Genomic DNA, 18798 nt, shown 5'->3' on the forward strand with positions numbered 1-18798 from the left:
CTATGATTCAGTGATTCTAAAACATCCTTCCAGTGTTCTGAATGCAATGGTAAACAATTCATTAATACTGGAAGGCTTCTCTCTACCAGAATTTCTGTAAATAAAAATATGTATTACCAAGAATTGCTTGGACAGCATCTAACAAAGTACAATGGAAGAAACCTTTCAAAGTAGACCTTTCTAATATTTTTCAGCTTTCAGCTAGTAAATGAGTCTGGTTTGACAGATTATTGTGGCTATGAAGTGCCTTGAGCTTTTTTCTGTACAATGGGCCCTATGTAAATTCTTCTGTGAATTGTTCTGCATCTATCATGTTAATGTAATTAGATGAATCTGACATACTTACCCTTTACTTCTTCTGAATTTGCAGAATATCTTTAATGACAAAGCCACAGTTCAGCTTCATGAAAGATCCTTAATTCAATTTTCTTTAAAGAAGATTGACACTACTAACATTTAGCCACTTAACAACCTTTATTTCACATCATGGGAATTGGCAAAGGCTCTGCACCATGATTTCTCCTCAGTACAAAGAATCAAGATTTGCTGCTGTCCTTAAAGGTTTAAGGATTAGTTGTGTTACTTGGAGGAATTAAATTCCTTCTGCTACTGCTCAGGCAGGTCCTGCTGCTTGTCAGTGAGGTCTCTTCCAGTCCTGTTTCCTTCATTCTGTGTTTCCCACCCATACCGGTTGGGCTTGTGTTGTACTTTGTGCCTTGGAGTACTTGTAGGGATTTGTAAACCGGTCTTGATCTGTAAGATGAGTCTTGTAAATGTAGCTATTTGCATAGCTCTTCATTATTTATGAGATGTCAGTTTTTATTGCACAGGAGAACAGTGGGCAGGACAGCTTGAGAGTGCACAGAGGAGGTCAGATTCACCTGCAAAAACCACCCCAAGTCTGGATCTCTCCTGAATCCATCTCTGTAGAACGCTGGCATGCAGGAGGGTAATGATTTCCATATAGCTAGTGGCCCTTTATTGCATCTTTATGTGATGCAATTAAAAAGCATGGTAAAACCAAGCAAAGCTATAGCAATCTCAGCTGTCAGAAGACTGGGATGTTCTCAGCAGGGCTGTGTACAAAAGTTCATCTCAAAGGAAGAACAGGGTAAAGGTCTTCTCCCAAATTGTTCTTTGCCTGAAAGTTTGGATAATTCCTCAACTACTGTTTTTGTTCCTTTATTACATGCTTCCTCCAGATGCTGGAATAACTTCCAGAGCTGTGGAACGAGATTGATTTGGATTTCCCACACACAGATGCCGTGCGTGGCCACATCTCTGCCCTTCTCTCCATGGTTTGCTCCACTTGTTCCTGAGCCTCTTGTTCCTCCACGTAATGTTCATCACCTATACCTGGAATGTCTCTGCTGCTCCTGCAGTCAAGTCACAGTTGATACTAACCCTGTGCCAGCAGCTCCAGTCCACAGCTTTAAGTTGTTGGGGGGATGCTTGTGTAGCTTGCAGAGTGCAGCATGGCTTAATAAAAGTATCTTTGCTGACCTTGTCTTCAGTGAGATACTCTTTGCAGACATGTAGTAAAGGGGAATTCACCCAGCCCAGCACCTGTAGTGGGATCCTGTTAATAGCTGAAAGTTTTTTAAGACCTCTTGACAAGGAATTTAAAATCTATTTTAAAAATCCTTTCTTTTCCCAGCATTATCCCAGTGTCTCCTTTGATACCTATCCCTATTCCCAAATACTCCAGTTTTATCTCTGCTCATCAGCTTCTCATCCTCAGGGCTTTCCTTTCCCTGCCAAACAACTTTCCCAAGCCATTCCCCAATTCTCCCCCTGCTTATACAGTGTTGGTAATTTCGGAAGAGTTTGGTTCTTGATGTCTGTTGATCCGCTCTCAGCCCAAAGCTCTGCAGATGATCCTGGGTTGAAGGAGAAGGTGAGAAGTCTGCCACTATGGCCTGAACAGATTACAATATATTTTTGCTCCTTTTTCATACCCGTTAATAACTTGAGGGTTTTTTTTTTTAATCTTATCTTTGTAAAATGCATAATTTGCATTTCACATCTGAAAACAAGCTTCAATGTATCTGGCTCATCTCCTACGTTTGTTCTAGGAAATCCAGTTTCATTCTTCACCTTGTCTGTTCTTTTCATTGTCAGGGAAGAATGTGTGTCTTGTGACAGATCTCTGTTTTCAGACAGATGTCACTACCTACCAGCAGTAGAGCAAATCAAGATGCCCTTTGAGTATCCAAGCCAGAGACCAGCCTGCTGTGGCCCTTCAGAGAGTCTCGGCTGAGTGAGTCAGTGGTTGGCCTTTTCTGGTGTCAGCTCTGGCAATCAACAGTGGTGATTCATTTAGACTTTGGGAGCAGAGCAGCATGGACCTACTGCTGCTTGAGCCTCATTAAAAGGCAAATGAAGCTGTACATGTCACATTGCTGTGATGATTATCTGCCTTTGAACATTCATGCAGCGGCTTACCTCTGAAGCAGTGGGTCAGCACTGGATGGCACATAGGTGCTGATTGAGCCTTGTGCACCGAACATGACGATTTTCTTGCTCTTTCTAGCTCTTTGTCTCTTAGTAATCCTTCACCTGACAGTGTGATTGCTCCCAGGGAATGAGCAGAAGTTAACTTGAGCTGAGATCAGCCCACAATAGGACCAGGATCGCAGTTCCCAGGCGGGTTGCTGGTACAGATGTGGTTTTCATCTCAGCTTCCTTACTGGCCTGAATTTTCCCCATGGAGCTTCCCTCTGTAATCGGCAGAGGCCAAACCTAGGTTCTTGCATCCATTACATGGAAGACAGGGAGGTGTTGAGCAGGACCATGTCCATGGAGCCCTTGGTGGGCTCTAGCACTGAGGTGCGAGCTGCCAAGCAGCACTCTCTGCCTTGGTTGTTCTCCTTGGTGATTCCAGGGCTACTGGAGCCTGTGAAGGAAAATCAGATTCACATCAGTGTTCCTGCCCCATGAGCTGAAGAAACCTGCACTTGCTGGCTGGGGTGGATGTTCCCAAAGTGGTGCTGTGTTTGAATTCAAGTAATTTGGACCTTCCATCTGTTTCCTGGACAGGGAATGCAGGTGTGTGTTGGCTGGGTGAGCAGCATCAGTGAGGGCTATGGCACTGCTGGGCCTTCCCATCTTTTCCACCTACCGTGAATAAGGTGATGCTGTTGCATGCTTTTAGAAATGGTCTGTGTTCAGTGAACACAGGATCTGTAACTTGCATTAAATTACTATGTGCAAGTAGTGGATGAGGGTTATCACAGAGTTAATGTGTTGCACACTAATTATAACTTTGGTTTCCTGGTACAGAGTAACTTCAGCAGAGCCTCTCTTGAAATGGCTTTTGCTTAGTCCTGTCAACAATCACTTCATCTTACTGTGTGTATTGACAGGCTAGTTTTAATTAAAACTGTAACTGTTTTCCACTTGATCGACTCTGTAATTCCTATTTTAGTGAGCCAGTTCTAAGCAAGGCCGTTTAGCTGGTTTATTAACCCTTAATGTGTGTTTCATGGGTAATTTTCATATTCCAGGTTGCCTGTTGCAGCTGCTTCTTGCATTAACACATCAGGCAGCTGAGCGTAACCTTGGGCAGTGAGGAATTCTGTTTGCGTGTGTGACGGTCTGAATTTCCAGTGTGAAGTTCTGGTTACTTTTCTGCCCTGCTTTGCTGCCATTGAGAAAACAAAATCACACGGCATGGAATCAGCCAGGCTGGAAAAGCCCTTTCAGCTCATCCAGTCCAACCTCTGTACCAGCACTGCCAAGGCCACCACTAACCCATGGCACTGAGGGGGTGTGAGCGCTGCAGGGATGGTGACTGCAGCCCTGCCCTGGGCAGCCTGTTCCAATGCCTGAGCACCCTTTGGGGAAGGAATTGTTCCTCAGCTCCATCTAAACCTGCCCTGGGGCAGCTTGAGGCCGTTCCCTCTTGTCCCATCCCTTGTTCCCTGGGAGCAGACACCGATCCCACCTCTCCAAACCCTCCTGTCAGGTAGGGGTAGAGAGCAGTAAGGTCCCACTGAGCCTTCTCAAGAAAGCAGCTAAGGCAGTTAGCTAACCTGCATCGTTTTCGTTCTGTTCCTGCTTCAGAGCCCTTGCGGACAGGGTGCTGGGGTCAGCCGAGGGAGGGCTGACGGGGGTTTGGGGAGCGGGGAAGGGTGGGAGGAAGGGGCCGTTCAGCTCCAAGGCCACCGGCTGATGAACACCGGCGCCGGGGCACGGCTCGGGCCGGCCGCAGGCCTCGCTCTGCAGGCGGCACAGCGGGGCGGCCCGGGCCCGCAGCCCGGCAGCGCCGGGAGGTGGCGGCAGACTGCCGCGGGACCGGGCCCTCACCGCGGCTATGCCCGGCCAACGCCGCCGCGGGGCCTGTGAGGCCCGGTCCTCCCTGAACCCCCTGCCCCAGGCCCGGTCCGAGGCCTCAGCTGCCTGCCCCGGCCTGCTGTGAGCGGCTGAGGGGTTTTTATCCTTGAAGCCACCGGGGCTGCAGGCAAGCGGTTACTGCACGACCGAGAGCGCAATTCCGGTTTCACATCGGCTCCCTTAAACCGCGTTTGGTGCTGAAGGCTACAGTGGAAGCGTAAGCCCTAGTAATTAATTATATAGCTTAATGAGAAAGTAGCATGCTTTTAATAAACTGCCGCTTGGAAAGATTGCTTTTATAACTAACAAAGTATCTTTTGAGCAGTTTGAACGAAAAATGCCATCATTGGGCCCTCAGCGTTGCAGCTGCCTGTTTCCAGGAGGAGCTGGCATGGAAACTTCAGAGTCTGGCCCTCAGCATCACAGGGCAAGTGATGTGCCTTCCGACAGCGGTCACCTATGGCTGCCTGCATGGCGTGCACGTTGGAATGAAACAGGATTTCCGCGTGCTCTTCACAGTCATTTGTGGGGATGTTGCATGTATTCCATGTATTAGCAGAGTTAGCCAGGCTAGATGATCATCAAGGTGCCTTATGGTACCTAAAGGGGCTCCAGGTAACCTGGAGAAGGGCTTTGGACAAGGGCCTGTAGGGACAGGCCAAGGGGAATGGCTTTAACCTGCCAGAGGGGAGACTGAGATGAGCTCTTAGGCAGAAGCTCTTCCCTGTGAGGGTGCTGAGGCGCTGGCATAGGGTGCCCAGAGAAGCTGTGGCTGCCCCATCCCTGGCAGTGTTCAAGGCCAGGTTGGACACAGGGGCTTGGAGCAAGCTGCTCTAGTGGAAGGTGTCCCTGCCCCTGGCAGGGGTTGGAGCTGGAGGAGCTTTAAGGTCCCTTCCAACCCAAACCAGGCTGGGATTATTTTGCTGTGATTTATGACATTCACCCATTGAATTCTTAGAATCTGATTGCATATTTCAATTATGAGCTGTGTTGTTTTACCAGCATTACTAATCTAGAAATGGACCTTTTTGTGTTGACTTCCAGTAGCACCGTGGCCATACCCATCTCTTTGTAATTGCAACATGTATACCTCAGTGTTTCCACGACAGGCTGGATGTATAAATAGTGTCTTTGTCCTGCTTGAGTGCAGCAGTGAGGGTAGCCTGACCATTAGAGTTTATGGTGTAATGAGAGATAAAAGCCATGACCTCTGGTTTTTGCATTGTCTCTGTCCCTCATACTTGCCTCCGTCCTTCACAGCGCTGTGTTTTGCTGCAGTGCTCCTTAAGCCTTTTTTCTCCTGCAGTGACTTCGTTTTCTTCACCAAACTGCAGTCTGCAGTCCCTGTTGAACCAGTTCCTTTGTGCTTAAGTTAAAGTGAAAGCAAAAGGCTTGTGCCTGTTCATCTTGCAGAACCTGAATGGTATGAAGTACATTATTCCTCTTGACTCGTCCCTGTGTTGTGTTTGGCATCCTTCAGAGGCAGCGCAGCAGTGCAACAAACACCAACCCCGCACTTATTAGATCATTTTGGAGAGTCTGATACATGAGGGGCTCCTAAAAGCCTGCGCAAAACAATGTAAGGAGCACGTTCAGCGCCTTAAGGGGGGAAATATCTGGGTTTTGAGTAAAAAACAAGCTATGGAGGTTGCCTAAAGCAGTCCTTATTTTTTGTTTTCTAATGCACAGTTCTCTTTGTGACTTTGTCATTTTGGTTACTATTTTGTTTGACTTTCTCCTATTTTCCTCAGGCAATCTTTTCAATCTTCAGTTTAGTCTCAGGCTACAGTCTGATCGTGAAGGTTTTTATGTTAAGGTCAGCCCCTCAATGTCAGCACATCCTTCGTACCAGCTTTGCTTTGACTTCTTTTATTTAGACTGAGTTGATATTTATTGAAACAGGTTTATGAGCTTTTACATTTTAAAACGTGAAGAGGGTAAGATCAGGGAATAAATAAAACCTCTAGAATTTTACATCCAGCACAGATTTTCACCTCTTGCCAAGTTTGTCCCACTTGAAACACTCTGAACAGAGGTAACAACCAGCTTCATCTGCCTGAGTGAAGTACGTGTATTGATCTGCCTAAGTGAAATATGCGTGTAGTGTTGAAGCGCAGTGCCATAGATCTGGCTTTGACAGGGAGATGGATGGACCGTTTTAGGGGTAAAACATTTTTTAATGCTGAGAAACCATCTTGTCTACAAACAATAAAGTGATTTGTAGCAACAAATGGAAAATATTTTTCTTGCTGGGGATTACACCATTTGTTTTCATTTTCCATGACATGTTTTGCTCATTACGCTGCAGGAAGCAAATCCAAAGTTTTATGGAACACAGCTCGTGATGGCAAAATAGGGAATTGAGCTGGGGGGCTCGCTGTCATAACAGCCCAGAGCATCAGGCCCAGGGGAGCCCCGGAGGTGCTGCCAGATTCCTGTTTGGGAAGGAGTCAGGGGACAGGGGAGCTGCTCACCCCACCCACACTAGTGGGAATTGCTGTATTGCTTGGAAAACTCCTGGAAAGCCGTGAGGATTGTACTGTGGTGGTGTCTCAGTGCTGCGCATTGCTCTTTGTGTTTCTGGATACGGTTCTTAAATGGCAGTGTTCAAAAGGGGTGAGAAATATGCTTTTGGAGCTCAGGGCTCACATTAGGCACTGGGTGTGCTACCTCTGTGTGTGTGTGGTGGGCTTATTTCTTTGCTTGGGCTTAGAGTGGCTTAGTTTGGGATTTCATAGAATCATAGAATAGTTAGGGTTGGAAAGGACCTGAAGATCATGCAGTTCCAACCCCCCTGCCATGGGCAGGGACCCCTCACACTAAACCATCTCACCCAAGGCTCTGTCCAACCTGGCTTTGAACACCACCAGGGATGGAGCATTCACAACCTCCCTGGGCAACCCATTCCAGTGCCTCAGCACCCTCACAGGAAAGAATTTCCTCCTTAGATCCAATCTAAACTTCCCCTGTTTAAGTTTTAACCCATTACCCCTTGTCCTGTCACTGCAGTCCCTAATGAAGAGTCCCTCCCCAGCATCCCTATAGCCGCCCTTCAGATACTGGAAGGCTGCTACTTGGTTTATTTACAGACAGTGCAGACCTCTGTGAAGAGAGGGCTGATAGGTAACCTTGGTTTCACTCAGATACTTTCCAGCATGCCATTGAGAGGGTGCAAATTAAAATACAGTTTGCTGTTAGTGAATGGTGATAGCAGAGGTAAAGTTTGAGATGGGTATAAGGTGTGCATCTGCCCTTGACTTGGCAAAAAGGGAAGGGAAAGTGTAAACTTGTCAAATGAAAACGTGCAGTGAACTTTCCAGCAGTGACACATGGTTGGGAGAAACTGGTTAGTGGTGGAAGGGGTTTTTGGGGTTTGGTGGGTTTTTTCCAGATTTGCCATTCCATGGAAGTACAGAAATCTCAGTTTAAGGCGTAGCTGAGCTTTTTATTAACACTGGTGTGGGCCTGTGCCCCATTTCATTCTTGAACCTCTTGAGATGGCCTCTTCAGCAGTTGGTCTCGGCAGGCTTCAAAGGCTCCTGTCTGAATCACTCCTGTGGCAGGTTGATGCATTTCATAGCCTGTTGCTGATGTAATTTAATAGGAGCAGCGTTTGCTCCAGCTTTTGTTTGCTCTTATGCTACACCAGCATATGCCTGCTACTGGGCATCTCCTACACTGGGTTTGGAAGACAAAGACTGAGTCTTTTCCCCTAAAGCCCTGAGTGTTCTGCTGTAGTACATAACTTAAATTTATCAAGGTCACTGAGCCCTATTTAATGTGCTTTCTGGGAAGATGACAGGGTACAAAAGATTGGTTTGTACCCTTCTGTCAGAAGGATGAAGCAGTAATACAAGAGCTCAGTTATTTGTGTGCTGAAGGGGCCGCGGTTATCTAGTGATATGACAGATTCACTAATGATACCTGACAGAAGTATTGCAAGGGAATAATTGTAAAAAAGCTCTCTTCTATCATGCAGGGGTTTTGAAAAGAAAATATTTTCTTTTTAGAATACCAACAATGCAGATTCCCATGTGATAAAATACTGAGGTCAGGAGCCCAACCAGTAGCTGTAAATTGAATAGAAAGTATCATCACTGTATTTTGAAGCAGTTTCCTGCCTGTAGAGACTTTGAATTTTGGTAATAGATTTTGTGGTTTAATATTTCTTTGTGATTTCCAGACAATTCCAGAACGTTGTCATTGTCTCGCTTGGGAGACACTGAGGGTGGTTGGCTGTTGCTCAGCTGTGCTTACAGTCCCTGTGCCAATTTACAGCAGCAGAGTCAGGCCTTGGTGGCATAGAATGGCTTTTCTGTTCAGGTCTTTGCATTTAAAACAGCCCAACTCTTTCCACTGGTTTCTCTATTTGAAACATCTATAGCAGTGAAGTGCTGTCCTTGTGAGATCCTGCTTAATTTTTATGAGTTTTCTTGTTTGTTGTTTCTTAAGGAAAAGTCATCAACAAAGACTTGCGCCACTACTTGAGCCTTCAGTTCCAGAAGGGCTCAATAGACCATAAACTCCAGCAAGTGATCAGAGACAATCTCTACTTGAGAACCATCCCTTGTAAGTATGTAAAGATCAGCCTCATTCGATCTGTTCCTGCTAACTGCCACATCATTTGAGAGCTTTAAATCCTTCTCTCTTAATCTGGTTTAGAGTTTTAGCTTGCAGCAGGAACTTCTGTCAATGGCTTTGCTAGAATACTTCTGTATCTTCAGTTGCATTGAAAAGTTACAGCCAGTATGGACTGACAAAACAGCAAAACTTTAGGATTCAAGCTCAGCGTATTTTGGTTCCATCTGTGTTTTACTCATTGGAAGTTTGTCAGTTGTTAGAATAACCACAGCTACCATGGGAAATACATCTTCCTTAGCATGATCAAGCAGGGCAAACACATCCTGATTTTTGTTGATGTATTCTTTTTTTGCACAAAGAGGAAACCAAGACCTTGAGAAGGTCATGTGCATTAGGCAAAGCAGCGTAGCTGGAAAGAAGAGTTGCAGGAGGGATTACATGCAGAAAGGGTTGCAATGACAGAAGTTACATGGGTTCAGTCATCCTGAGAAGACAGTACAAGGAAGTGATAGCAAGAAGGAAAGTGGCCCAAAAAGAGGAAGAAGGAACAGCACATGGACAAACTTTAGTATCACAGCAAGAATTAATTAGTGAGAGAATCTGGACGGTCCTGTCTCATCAGTTATGCCAGCCCTTCTGCTCTGAGCATCTGTTAGCCTCTCCCTCTCTGACCCACACAGGTGTTAACTTGCCTTTAGCGAGGTGCCTAAAGGTTACTGCTCCTATGAGTAGACATTTATAGAAAGCACAGTGCAAAGGTATAGGACGCTCTGCCAGCTATCCTGTCTCTCACCCTTCTGTGTCATTTCAGTCCTTAATTATCTGCAGATCATTCTTTACCTTGTCTCAAAGGTTCACTGATTTAAAAAGCCTTTAAGTATTCACTGCACTAGAAACTGAAGTTTGTCAGCTAACATTTTTGTAACTACAGGAATTCCATTCTTCATTTAGCATTGTTACCATACGGAGTGCACCCAAGAGCTTGTGACTTTCTGAAAAGATAATGATAGTGGAATGCAGTTTATTTAGTAGCAGCTCTTGTTCATGCTGCTGCCTGACAAAATGACATTATAAATGCCTTTAAGACATTATAAATGCCTTTAAAATACTGTTAGGATATAGGCAGTAATGAATCAGTGGAGTCTTTCCCAGGAGAGCTTTAATTAAGCTGTTATAACTATGGGAGGCATGTATTTATAGACATAACACTTTGAGAACTTCTGCATTAACACAGCAATTTACTGATTACGTTGAAAAAGCTTACCTACAGCCAGGGTTTGGACTGTGACTGAATTACACTCTGAATTGTAAGGTTAAAAATCAGTTTCTGTGCTCAGATATGGGTTTAGTGGCCCAGAAATCTAGTTAGTGAGTTGGTACCAGTGGAAACAGCAGGAAACAAAGCAACCTAACAGTGTTGAAATACCATAGCTGTTAAACCGGTCTCCAGAACCCCAGACTCCAACTGCCTGGCCCAGTCATTGTCAGCTTCCACAGAAGTTGGTTTTGCTTCACTGAGCATAAGGAATAATTCTCTCTAATTACCACACCACCCAGCTTTTTTTCCTCCTCCTTCCTCAGTGAAGAGGAGCTGTCATTCCTGCATAATTTATTGGCCTAGTTTTATACATTATTGTTCACTTGTTCACTAGTGTTCTAACTCTTTATCTTTACTGGGGTTGCATCTTTGTTGTGTAAAGATTCAAACAGATTTTGGTTTTACTGAACTGTACAGCAGGCAGTATTTGGTAAACAGGCAGCACGTAAGTATCTTACAAGAGTGTTTTCTCTGTCTTTTCAGGCACTACAAGGGCTCCCAGAGATGGGGAGGTCCCTGGGGTAGACTATAATTTCATTCCTGTTGAGCAGTTTAAAGCACTGGAAGAAAGTGGAGCCTTGCTAGAAAGTGGAACCTATGATGGTATGTTGATGACATTTAGTGGAATGGGAGTAGCAGTACTCGTGTCCAGTGTCTTGGTCTAAGTGTAGCTCCTTATACCCAAGAGGTGCACTTTTCCTGCCCATTGACAATCATTACACTAGCAGAGTAGCAATGTATTAAGCTTCTTTATGGACTGCCTGTGAAAAGGAGTAGCAGGCTTAAGTCTCTCTAGTAAATCACAGGTTGTCCTTTCAACCAGACTTAATGCCATGGGAATATTTTCCCTATTGTGTTTCTGAGGAAGGACTCAAAAAATGTTTGTCTGTGCTTGGTACAGTTTTGATTTAACAGAGTTGAGTCGATTGTATTTAAATCTTTGAGAACAGATGCATGTTCTCAGAGGCACAAGTCAGAAGGACAGAAGGCAAGGGAAATTCTGCTGCAGCAGGAAAGGGAAAAGTATTCTGCAATGAAAAATTAAACAGCACTAGATCACATTGTCCAAACCCGTAGCAAATTTGGTTTTGTTAAATGTGATGGGGAAAAACATTGTCATGAAGGGAGCAGAACAGATTGCAAACATCTCACGTTGCTTTTTGTATCTAAGTTTATAAAACCTGAAATATAATCTGCCTATTTTTTATTTTTCAAATATAGAGTTGTACTTGAACTGTACCAAATAACAGCCAAATTTTTGGAAATGATGAGTATGTGCAGCTTTCATTGATGCCATAGAGTCACAGAGAGGTTTGGGTTGGAAGGGACCTCAGAGCTCATCCAGCTGCAACCCCTGCCATGGGCAGGGACACCTTCCACTAGAGCAGCTTGCTCCAAGCCCCTGTGTCCAACCTGGCCTTGAACACTGCCAGGGATGGGGCAGCCACAGCTTCTCTGGGCACCCTGTGCCAGCGCCTCAGCACCCTCACAGGGAAGAGCTTCTGCCTAAGAGCTCATCTCAGTCTCCCCTCTGGCAGGTTAAAGCCATTCCCCTTGGCCTGTCCCTACATCCCTTGTCCCAAGCCCCTCTCCAGCTTTCCTGCAGCCCCTTTAGGCACTGGAGCTGCTCTAAGGTCTCCTCAGGGTCTTCTCTTCGGATTTTTTCCTTAGCTCCCCTTTAGCTGACATCACTTTGAGCCTCACCCTCCCTGATATTTTCTGAGGGTTTCTTATTTATTTTACTTACATGGTCAAACCCATATCCAGCCACCAAAAGTTACCCCAGCAGGAATTCGGGGAAGCTCTCTTGCTGTGTGCTCCATTCCCTAATAAAAATCATATGAGCAGTCAGGAAAGAGGTCAGTTGCTGAAATTCTTTTCCAAAAAACAACCGATGATTCCTAGACTTTGTGGTTTAGATTAAAATACTGAAGTAAAACTTTACTTTTCTGAAGCACAAATCGCTTTTAGATGAAGATGCATTCCCAGCTTTGTTTAGGAAGTGTATTGTCAGTAGAAAATTGCAGGGCTGTAGTTGTAAAATCAATTATTCATAACTAGTTTTACGTAAGTAGATACTTTATGTTGCTGCACAAAATCGATTTTCGTTTTGGCTTTACTGTGTTGCTGCATATTACTCTGTTAATCAGTTAATCACTTTGCAGAGTAAGAAGTATTGATTTTCACTGTTTTGCTTCTCTCCGACTGCTCCCCAGGCCTCTTTAGGGTGCATTAGTGGATTCCAGGCAAAGTCACACATCCATCTTTTTCTTTGACAACATGTGGCAGAATAGAAATTCTGAATTACATCTATTGTTTTCTAATGTCCGGTAGCATCACTGGCACAAAGACAATGTAGGAATAAATAGGTTTTGATGGTACACTGGTTTTTGATAGCGCTGATGTCTTCTTTAAGAAGTTATTGTTCAGGTCTTTCACCAAAACCACATTACATGGGCAATAAAACCTTCACTGCCACTGCCAGTACTTTCAGCCAGTGTCAGTGCTTTAGTGACCTTGATTTCTGTCTCATTGTCAGGTAATTTTTATGGTACTCCAAAGCCTCCAGCAGAGCCCAGCCCTTTTCAGCCTGATCCAGTGGATCAAGTTCTTTTTGACAATGATTTTGATACGGAATCACAGAGGAAAAGAACCACGTCTGTCAGCAAAATGCAGAGGATGGACAGTTCTCTTCCTGAAGAGGAGGAAGAAGAGGAAAAGGAAGCAGTTAATGGCAGCGGAGGGATAGGTTGGTTGACAAGGGGAGAAATTCCCTGAAGTATTTGTATGACTGGATAAGAAGTGTACAAATAACATTCATGCTTGCTTGAACCCCTTCTTTAGTTTTTTTAAGTTTGAAGGTGCTTTTCTACTCAAACTGGTGGTTTTACTCGATTTTTGGAATTATCTTTTAAAAAGAAACAGCTGTTCTCCCAGCCAGATGTGCAATTGCATCATAAAATGCACTGCTCAGTAGAGAACATGTAGTGCTGGGTATCAGCCAGTTACATGAGGAGGAAGGAAAAATTTATCTGCTCTTCAAATAATGGAATCTTTGCAGAGCATAATTCATACCCTGTAAATGTTACAGTTTAATTTTGAGGAGATTACTGACTTTGCTTGCAGGAGATTTCAGTGAAGCGATTGGTTTAAGGAGCAATACCAGCTCATACTGTAAAATTGTCAGATTATTTTGGTTAAGGGAACCATCACACAACCTGAAACTGCCTAAAGGAGAGTTTGTGGAGAGGAATAAAGCAGAGTGTGTTGAGACTGGACCAGCATCCAGTCGGACCTTTCAAAGATGGGCAGGGTTCCTGTTTCCTTTTGCTGTCATGGTTACTCACCTTAAGGGGGAAGAGCTGATGGTGCAGAGAAACCATCACATTGCATTTGTTAGATGATCTTGTGTGTAAGGCTTTAAGACAGACTTATATTGACCAGACCTGAGCTAATCTTGCTAGCTTCAGGGCTGACAACACCACAGCACAGAGTGGCCCAGTGGCCAGGCTGGTGGTTAGGTGAAGGTCATGGACATCACTGTGTGATGGAGGAGACTGAGCATAAACTTGGGACTGAAGGGTGGAGGCTTGCGTTCAAAGCTTTCTGCAGGGATTTTGGGGAGCTTTTTCTTGCTGCGGCTTGTAGGAGGGTGGTGTTTGTTTTATTGGCAGTTTGGGTCTTCTCTACATTTCATTCTGGTGCTTGGAGAAATATTAGTAGGATTGGGGGGGTGCGGGGTGGTGTTCTTTTCTGGTATTACAGTCCCTGTTCTCTATGCAGGAACGGCAGCAAAGCGTAGCCAGCCTGGATTTCTGCCAGTGTTGTTTTTTTCAGGGTAGGTTCAGCCACATAATACAAGGTTAATTCTGTTTGGCAGGGGAAGAGCAGAGTTCAGTGTTCTTGTGTCAGCATTTCAAAGTTCATAGCTGAAAAAAAAAAGTGGAAGAATGCACATCACATACAGGGCCGGGTTTGACATCCACTCGTAGCCAGATTAAGAGGGTGGTTCTTTGTGAGAAACAACATAAGCATGTGACAAACAGTAACACTTTCCCTGAACAACTGCAGAAAACAAAGAAAAACATTCGGATTCTCCTGACTGGATGAAACCTGTTCCCAGCTACAACCAGACAAGCAGCTCCATGGACTTCAGAAATTACTTGTCGAGGGATGAAACCCTGGAACCCCTGCCCAAGAATTGGGAGATGGCCTACACTGACACTGGCATGATCTACTTCATTGAGTGAGTAGACCAGCACCACAGAGAGGTTGCTGTGCCTTTTGAAGGAGAGAAGTGACGATGGGCTGCAGGGCTGAAGTCTAGGAAGCTGCCTGCTGCTCTTACACCTCTCTGTTTCTGCTCTTATGCTTCTGTTTCTCTATGAAATTTATTATATCCTTACTCTTAGGTTCCTTACTGATAGTCATCTCTGTTGCACACTTGGTACAATTGCTGTCGTGCAGGAAACCTGTATGGTTGCACATGCAAAGTCAGTTTGTCATGAATTTTCTATCTCACAAAATACAAAGCTGGGTCAGTATTTCTAAGTGAGGTGTAGAACATCATGTAAACCTTTGCTATGTCGAATTGCTCTGAAATCTGAGAGCTTGTTTATTCTATCTTTGCTGCTTTTGTTCATTGGCTGGGAATACATGCTTAAAATTACAAATAGCACAGATTAAAGCCCAGGATAGAAAAGTAGCTTATATATGCACATGTGAAAGAGCCTCATTTATGAATTCGAAGGCAAAAATGAAGCAGAAACCTTGCTGAGAGTTAAGCATAAGAAGAGGCTAAAACTACTTTTTCCTTTCAGGTAGAAACAGCTGCTATTTCCACATGAGCTCTTGGGGACAGGGGAGAGTGTTTGTACCTCTAGCATTTCACATCTGAAACACACATGAAGAGTTTCTAGTGTGCTGGTACCTCTGAGCGTCATTGTTGCCTTTTCGTTTTAGCCATTTATGATGTGACTATGGCAAAAATAAAGGTTATATTAAAGGCTACAGTTCACCAATGGTAGTAAATATTTAAAAGCTAAAGTAAAGCAAAGTTTCTTCAGTCGAGGGAGTTCTCTTCCTTTAATGGCCCATGTTCTGCTCCACAGTCATAACACCAAGACAACCACTTGGCTTGATCCGCGGCTCTGTAAGAAGGCCAAAGCTCCTGAAGATTGTGAAGATGGAGGTGAGATGTTCAGAACTTATTTGTCCCCTGTGACTGATAAAGGTCTGAGTTTATCACAGGTGGATACAGTCCATTACTGCTGTGGTAGAAGCTTCTTCCTGCTACATGTGGCTCTAGAGCAGGCAGTGTAGTGCTGAGTGTCTCTAGTTTGGCAGCAATAGAAGTTTATATAAGACTGGGGAAGTCCATAGTGTATTTTCCCTGGAATAATAGAATCAGACTGAATCATGGGCTTATCTGCATTCCTGAGAAGGTAATGAGATGTTTTATTCCAGTAGCTGTCATTACTGAGAAGAAAGCTGCATAGAATAGTGACATCTCAGTGGAAATTGTTGTGCAGATGGAGGAAAAGGTCCATAAGTATTAGAATATAGGAATAGTAAAGAAGATACAGCATAATACCTACTCTAATGATACTTACTGCATGTGACATGATACTATATTTGAATGCATAAGTAGAGAGAGCAGTCTGACTCCACCCCTTTGCACTCTTGCTTCAAGACTTACAGGTCAGGTTCATGATTGGCCTACAGACAATTCCTGCAACCATGTCCTGCATAGTAATGCAATTTAGTCAGCCAGAAAAGAGCACTAAATAGTTCTGTCTTTGGTAAATGCCTGACATGTTACAAAAGCTGAGGCAGACTCAGAATAGCCTGTTGTCTTCCTAAATTGCACAGCCTAACAACCACGTATTCATAATGAAGCCAGCTGGAGCAATGGACACATACTGCTGCTTATTAAACATATGTGCAGCTCACCACAGGACAAAAAGAGCACTTTAAACAGAGACATGCAGGATATCCAAATGAACAACATCTAAATGAATAGACCCACTGTGTCTTTTGTCAAACCCTGTGGAGTGATGCTGGTATTAATAATTGGTAACATGCTGTCGTATGCTATGAAAATTCCTGTTACCATCAAACTTAGGGCAGCCTCAAACAAGATTACGTAGCAGTTTTATCCTTAAAATGTCTAGCTACCTGAGTGTACCCATTATTCTAACAGCTAAATTTCCATGGTCAAGATAACTAGTAAAGATAAAATAATTGGACCTCTGTTTTAACTGCTTACCACCTTCAGTCAGTAATGATCTGCTGCTGGGCACCATCTTACCAGGCTCTGAGTTCCCCATAAAAAAGGAGCTCTTCACACGTAAATTTGTATGTCAAACAGGTAATTTTTTATTTTAGACCCCTACTTTAGGGAAGTCCAAGGCAGTGTAAGCCTAGGTAGCTTGCTGTGGCTGCAGGAGCAGCCAGGCTGCAGCAGCACTGAACTGCATTTTGTCATCTTGGCAAGCTGGGCAGTCTGTGCTGAATTTGATGCAGCCAGACCTTAACACGTGGTAGCTGCTTTTGGGGTTTCTTACTAAACTGTAAGCATCAGGATGAAATAGCCTATAGTGGTGAGGGCTTTCTTCTGAATTATCACCTGTGGCTCTTACAGTTCTGAGTGACAGTTTCTTGAGTTGACTGAAAACTGAAACTGTCAGAATACAGTGAAATATCCTGATGTTATCGAGAGAAGAAATAAACATGGCATTGCTTCTGTGAGTGGTTTTAAACTGAAAATACAGGAGGATGGAGGTACATGGTTTTACAAGCTTGGGATGTGATACAGCAAGGCATTTATAGTTCTCTTCTGTGGTTTTTTTGGGGCAGAAGCAATGCGACCGTATTCATATTGTATAGCTTAAAAAGTCAACGACTATCAAATCACATTCATAATTTATAATTAGATTAATTTCAAATAATGTATTTTTCTTCCCCTTTATAGGTTCTTCCTCTCTAAATAGGTTAGTTTGTATCTTGTCTTTAAGTTTATTATATGTTTAAAGTGGTGTGATTTTGTTGAATACAAGTCTCCTCATCCAGTGGAACAAAGTGAGAGTTATAGGGTTTCAGATTCCCTGGAACAGGCTGATATCCTTTCATCAGAAGGACCAGCCTTACACAAATAAAGGGAAGAAAAAAAGGACCTGTATTTTCCTTGTATTTTTCATGAGTCTGTAATCTGTCCTCTCGTTCCTTCATAAGAACTCTTGATATTTGCAGATAGTTTTCCATTGTAATGGAGAATTTGGTGTTTCTGATTACAGAGCTTCCTTATGGATGGGAAAAAATAGAAGACCCTCAATATGGAACATATTATGTTGAGTAAGTGCTAATTAGTAATTTAGCATAGTTATAAATCAAAAATAATGAAGCACTTGATATGCAATATATATAGGTTGTAATGCAATAGAAGTATGAAACATATCCAGTGGAAACAGTCCTAGGGGCAGTGAACACACAGTGCACACTTCCAAAGCACTGGGCTGTGGGAATATCTGTGGTATGACCTTATTGACTTACCAGAGTGTATTTCATTTGGGGAAGGAAACCAAGTAGCAGCCAAAGTAATTAATTAGTGGGTATGAGCTGATGTAATTTTTCTGAGCTTTTACAAAACTCAGGGCACTTGATTTAAGAATGACACCTGGTAACTGTAAAAGAGCAAAAATAACTTCTCTGTCATTGCTGCTTCCAAAGAGCCAAATAAATTACTACTAAACTGCTGCAAGAGCTCTTTGGAATCTCCTTCAGGTCAGAGTAAATGAAATCTCTCTTCAACCATGGAGAAAGAGTAAGCGGAGTTGAAAATGTTAGCTTCAGAGAAAAACAAGCTAACAGGTTTTGACTTTGCAGAGCCAACACGGGTGCTTAAATTCTACTCAAACCCAACTGTTTGGTGGTTGGGGGTTTTTTTCCCCTCTCTGCTCTATTACTCAAGTATCTAGTAGAAAAAGGTGATGTCTGAGCTTGTAAATGTCACAGGTGGATGGAAGCAACACGTAGGGTCAAGAGAAAAAGCAGGTTTTCTCAGTTCTAAGCTATTACAACCTTCTGAATATTTGCAGAGAGGAATGAAGTATGCTCTACCTGGTGTTTACAGGGAGTAAAATTGTATTGGCTCTTAAAGTAAATCAGGCTGTTGAAAGAACCGTAATGCTTTCAGTGTTGATTATGATATGATTTATTGTTCATTCCTCCAGAGCATTAAGCTGAGATAATAACAAATTGTATCTGTAGATGTATCTTTTGTGGTTGTCTTTTCTGTGAAATAGGCAGAATGCTTTCTGCTGAAATCCTGATCTGCCTTTGGTGTGTTTACAGTCATATTAACCAGAAAACTCAGTTTGAAAACCCAGTATTGGAAGCCAAAAGGAAAAAACAGCTAGGACAGACTGATGCTGGCCCTTCAAAATCAGGTATCAGTGAATATTGTGTTCTTTCTTACCAACATCTTTATCTGCAAATATAAGTAACCAGTTCTAGAATTCATGAAGGCATTAGTCTTGTCTTTTTGCTGCCCATTGTGGTGTTGC

General features: G+C 43.5%; 1 protein-coding gene across 4 annotated transcripts in view; it reads left to right on the top strand.

Moving 5' to 3' along the window:
• The window catches only part of MAGI3 (membrane associated guanylate kinase, WW and PDZ domain containing 3), a 74191-nt gene that overhangs the window by 31071 nt on the left and 24322 nt on the right, over positions 1-18798 (top strand). For all 4 annotated transcript variants that reach the window (XM_057426864.1, XM_057426865.1, XM_057426867.1 and 1 more), the window contains exons 2-8: positions 8788-8904; positions 10718-10837; positions 12774-12983; positions 14306-14480; positions 15346-15425; positions 17530-17587; positions 18587-18681. In XM_057426864.1, coding sequence (XP_057282847.1) covers positions 8788-8904; positions 10718-10837; positions 12774-12983; positions 14306-14480; positions 15346-15425; positions 17530-17587; positions 18587-18681 — 855 coding nt within the window. The remainder of the gene's footprint in view (positions 1-8787; positions 8905-10717; positions 10838-12773; positions 12984-14305; positions 14481-15345; positions 15426-17529; positions 17588-18586; positions 18682-18798) is intronic.

Source organism: Pezoporus wallicus, unplaced genomic scaffold (assembly GCF_028554395.1).
Source record: "Pezoporus wallicus isolate ANWC-B61680 ecotype Strahan unplaced genomic scaffold, APGP_CSIRO_Pwel_v1 contig_11646, whole genome shotgun sequence".
NCBI classification, from domain to species: Eukaryota; Metazoa; Chordata; class Aves; order Psittaciformes; family Psittacidae; genus Pezoporus; species Pezoporus wallicus.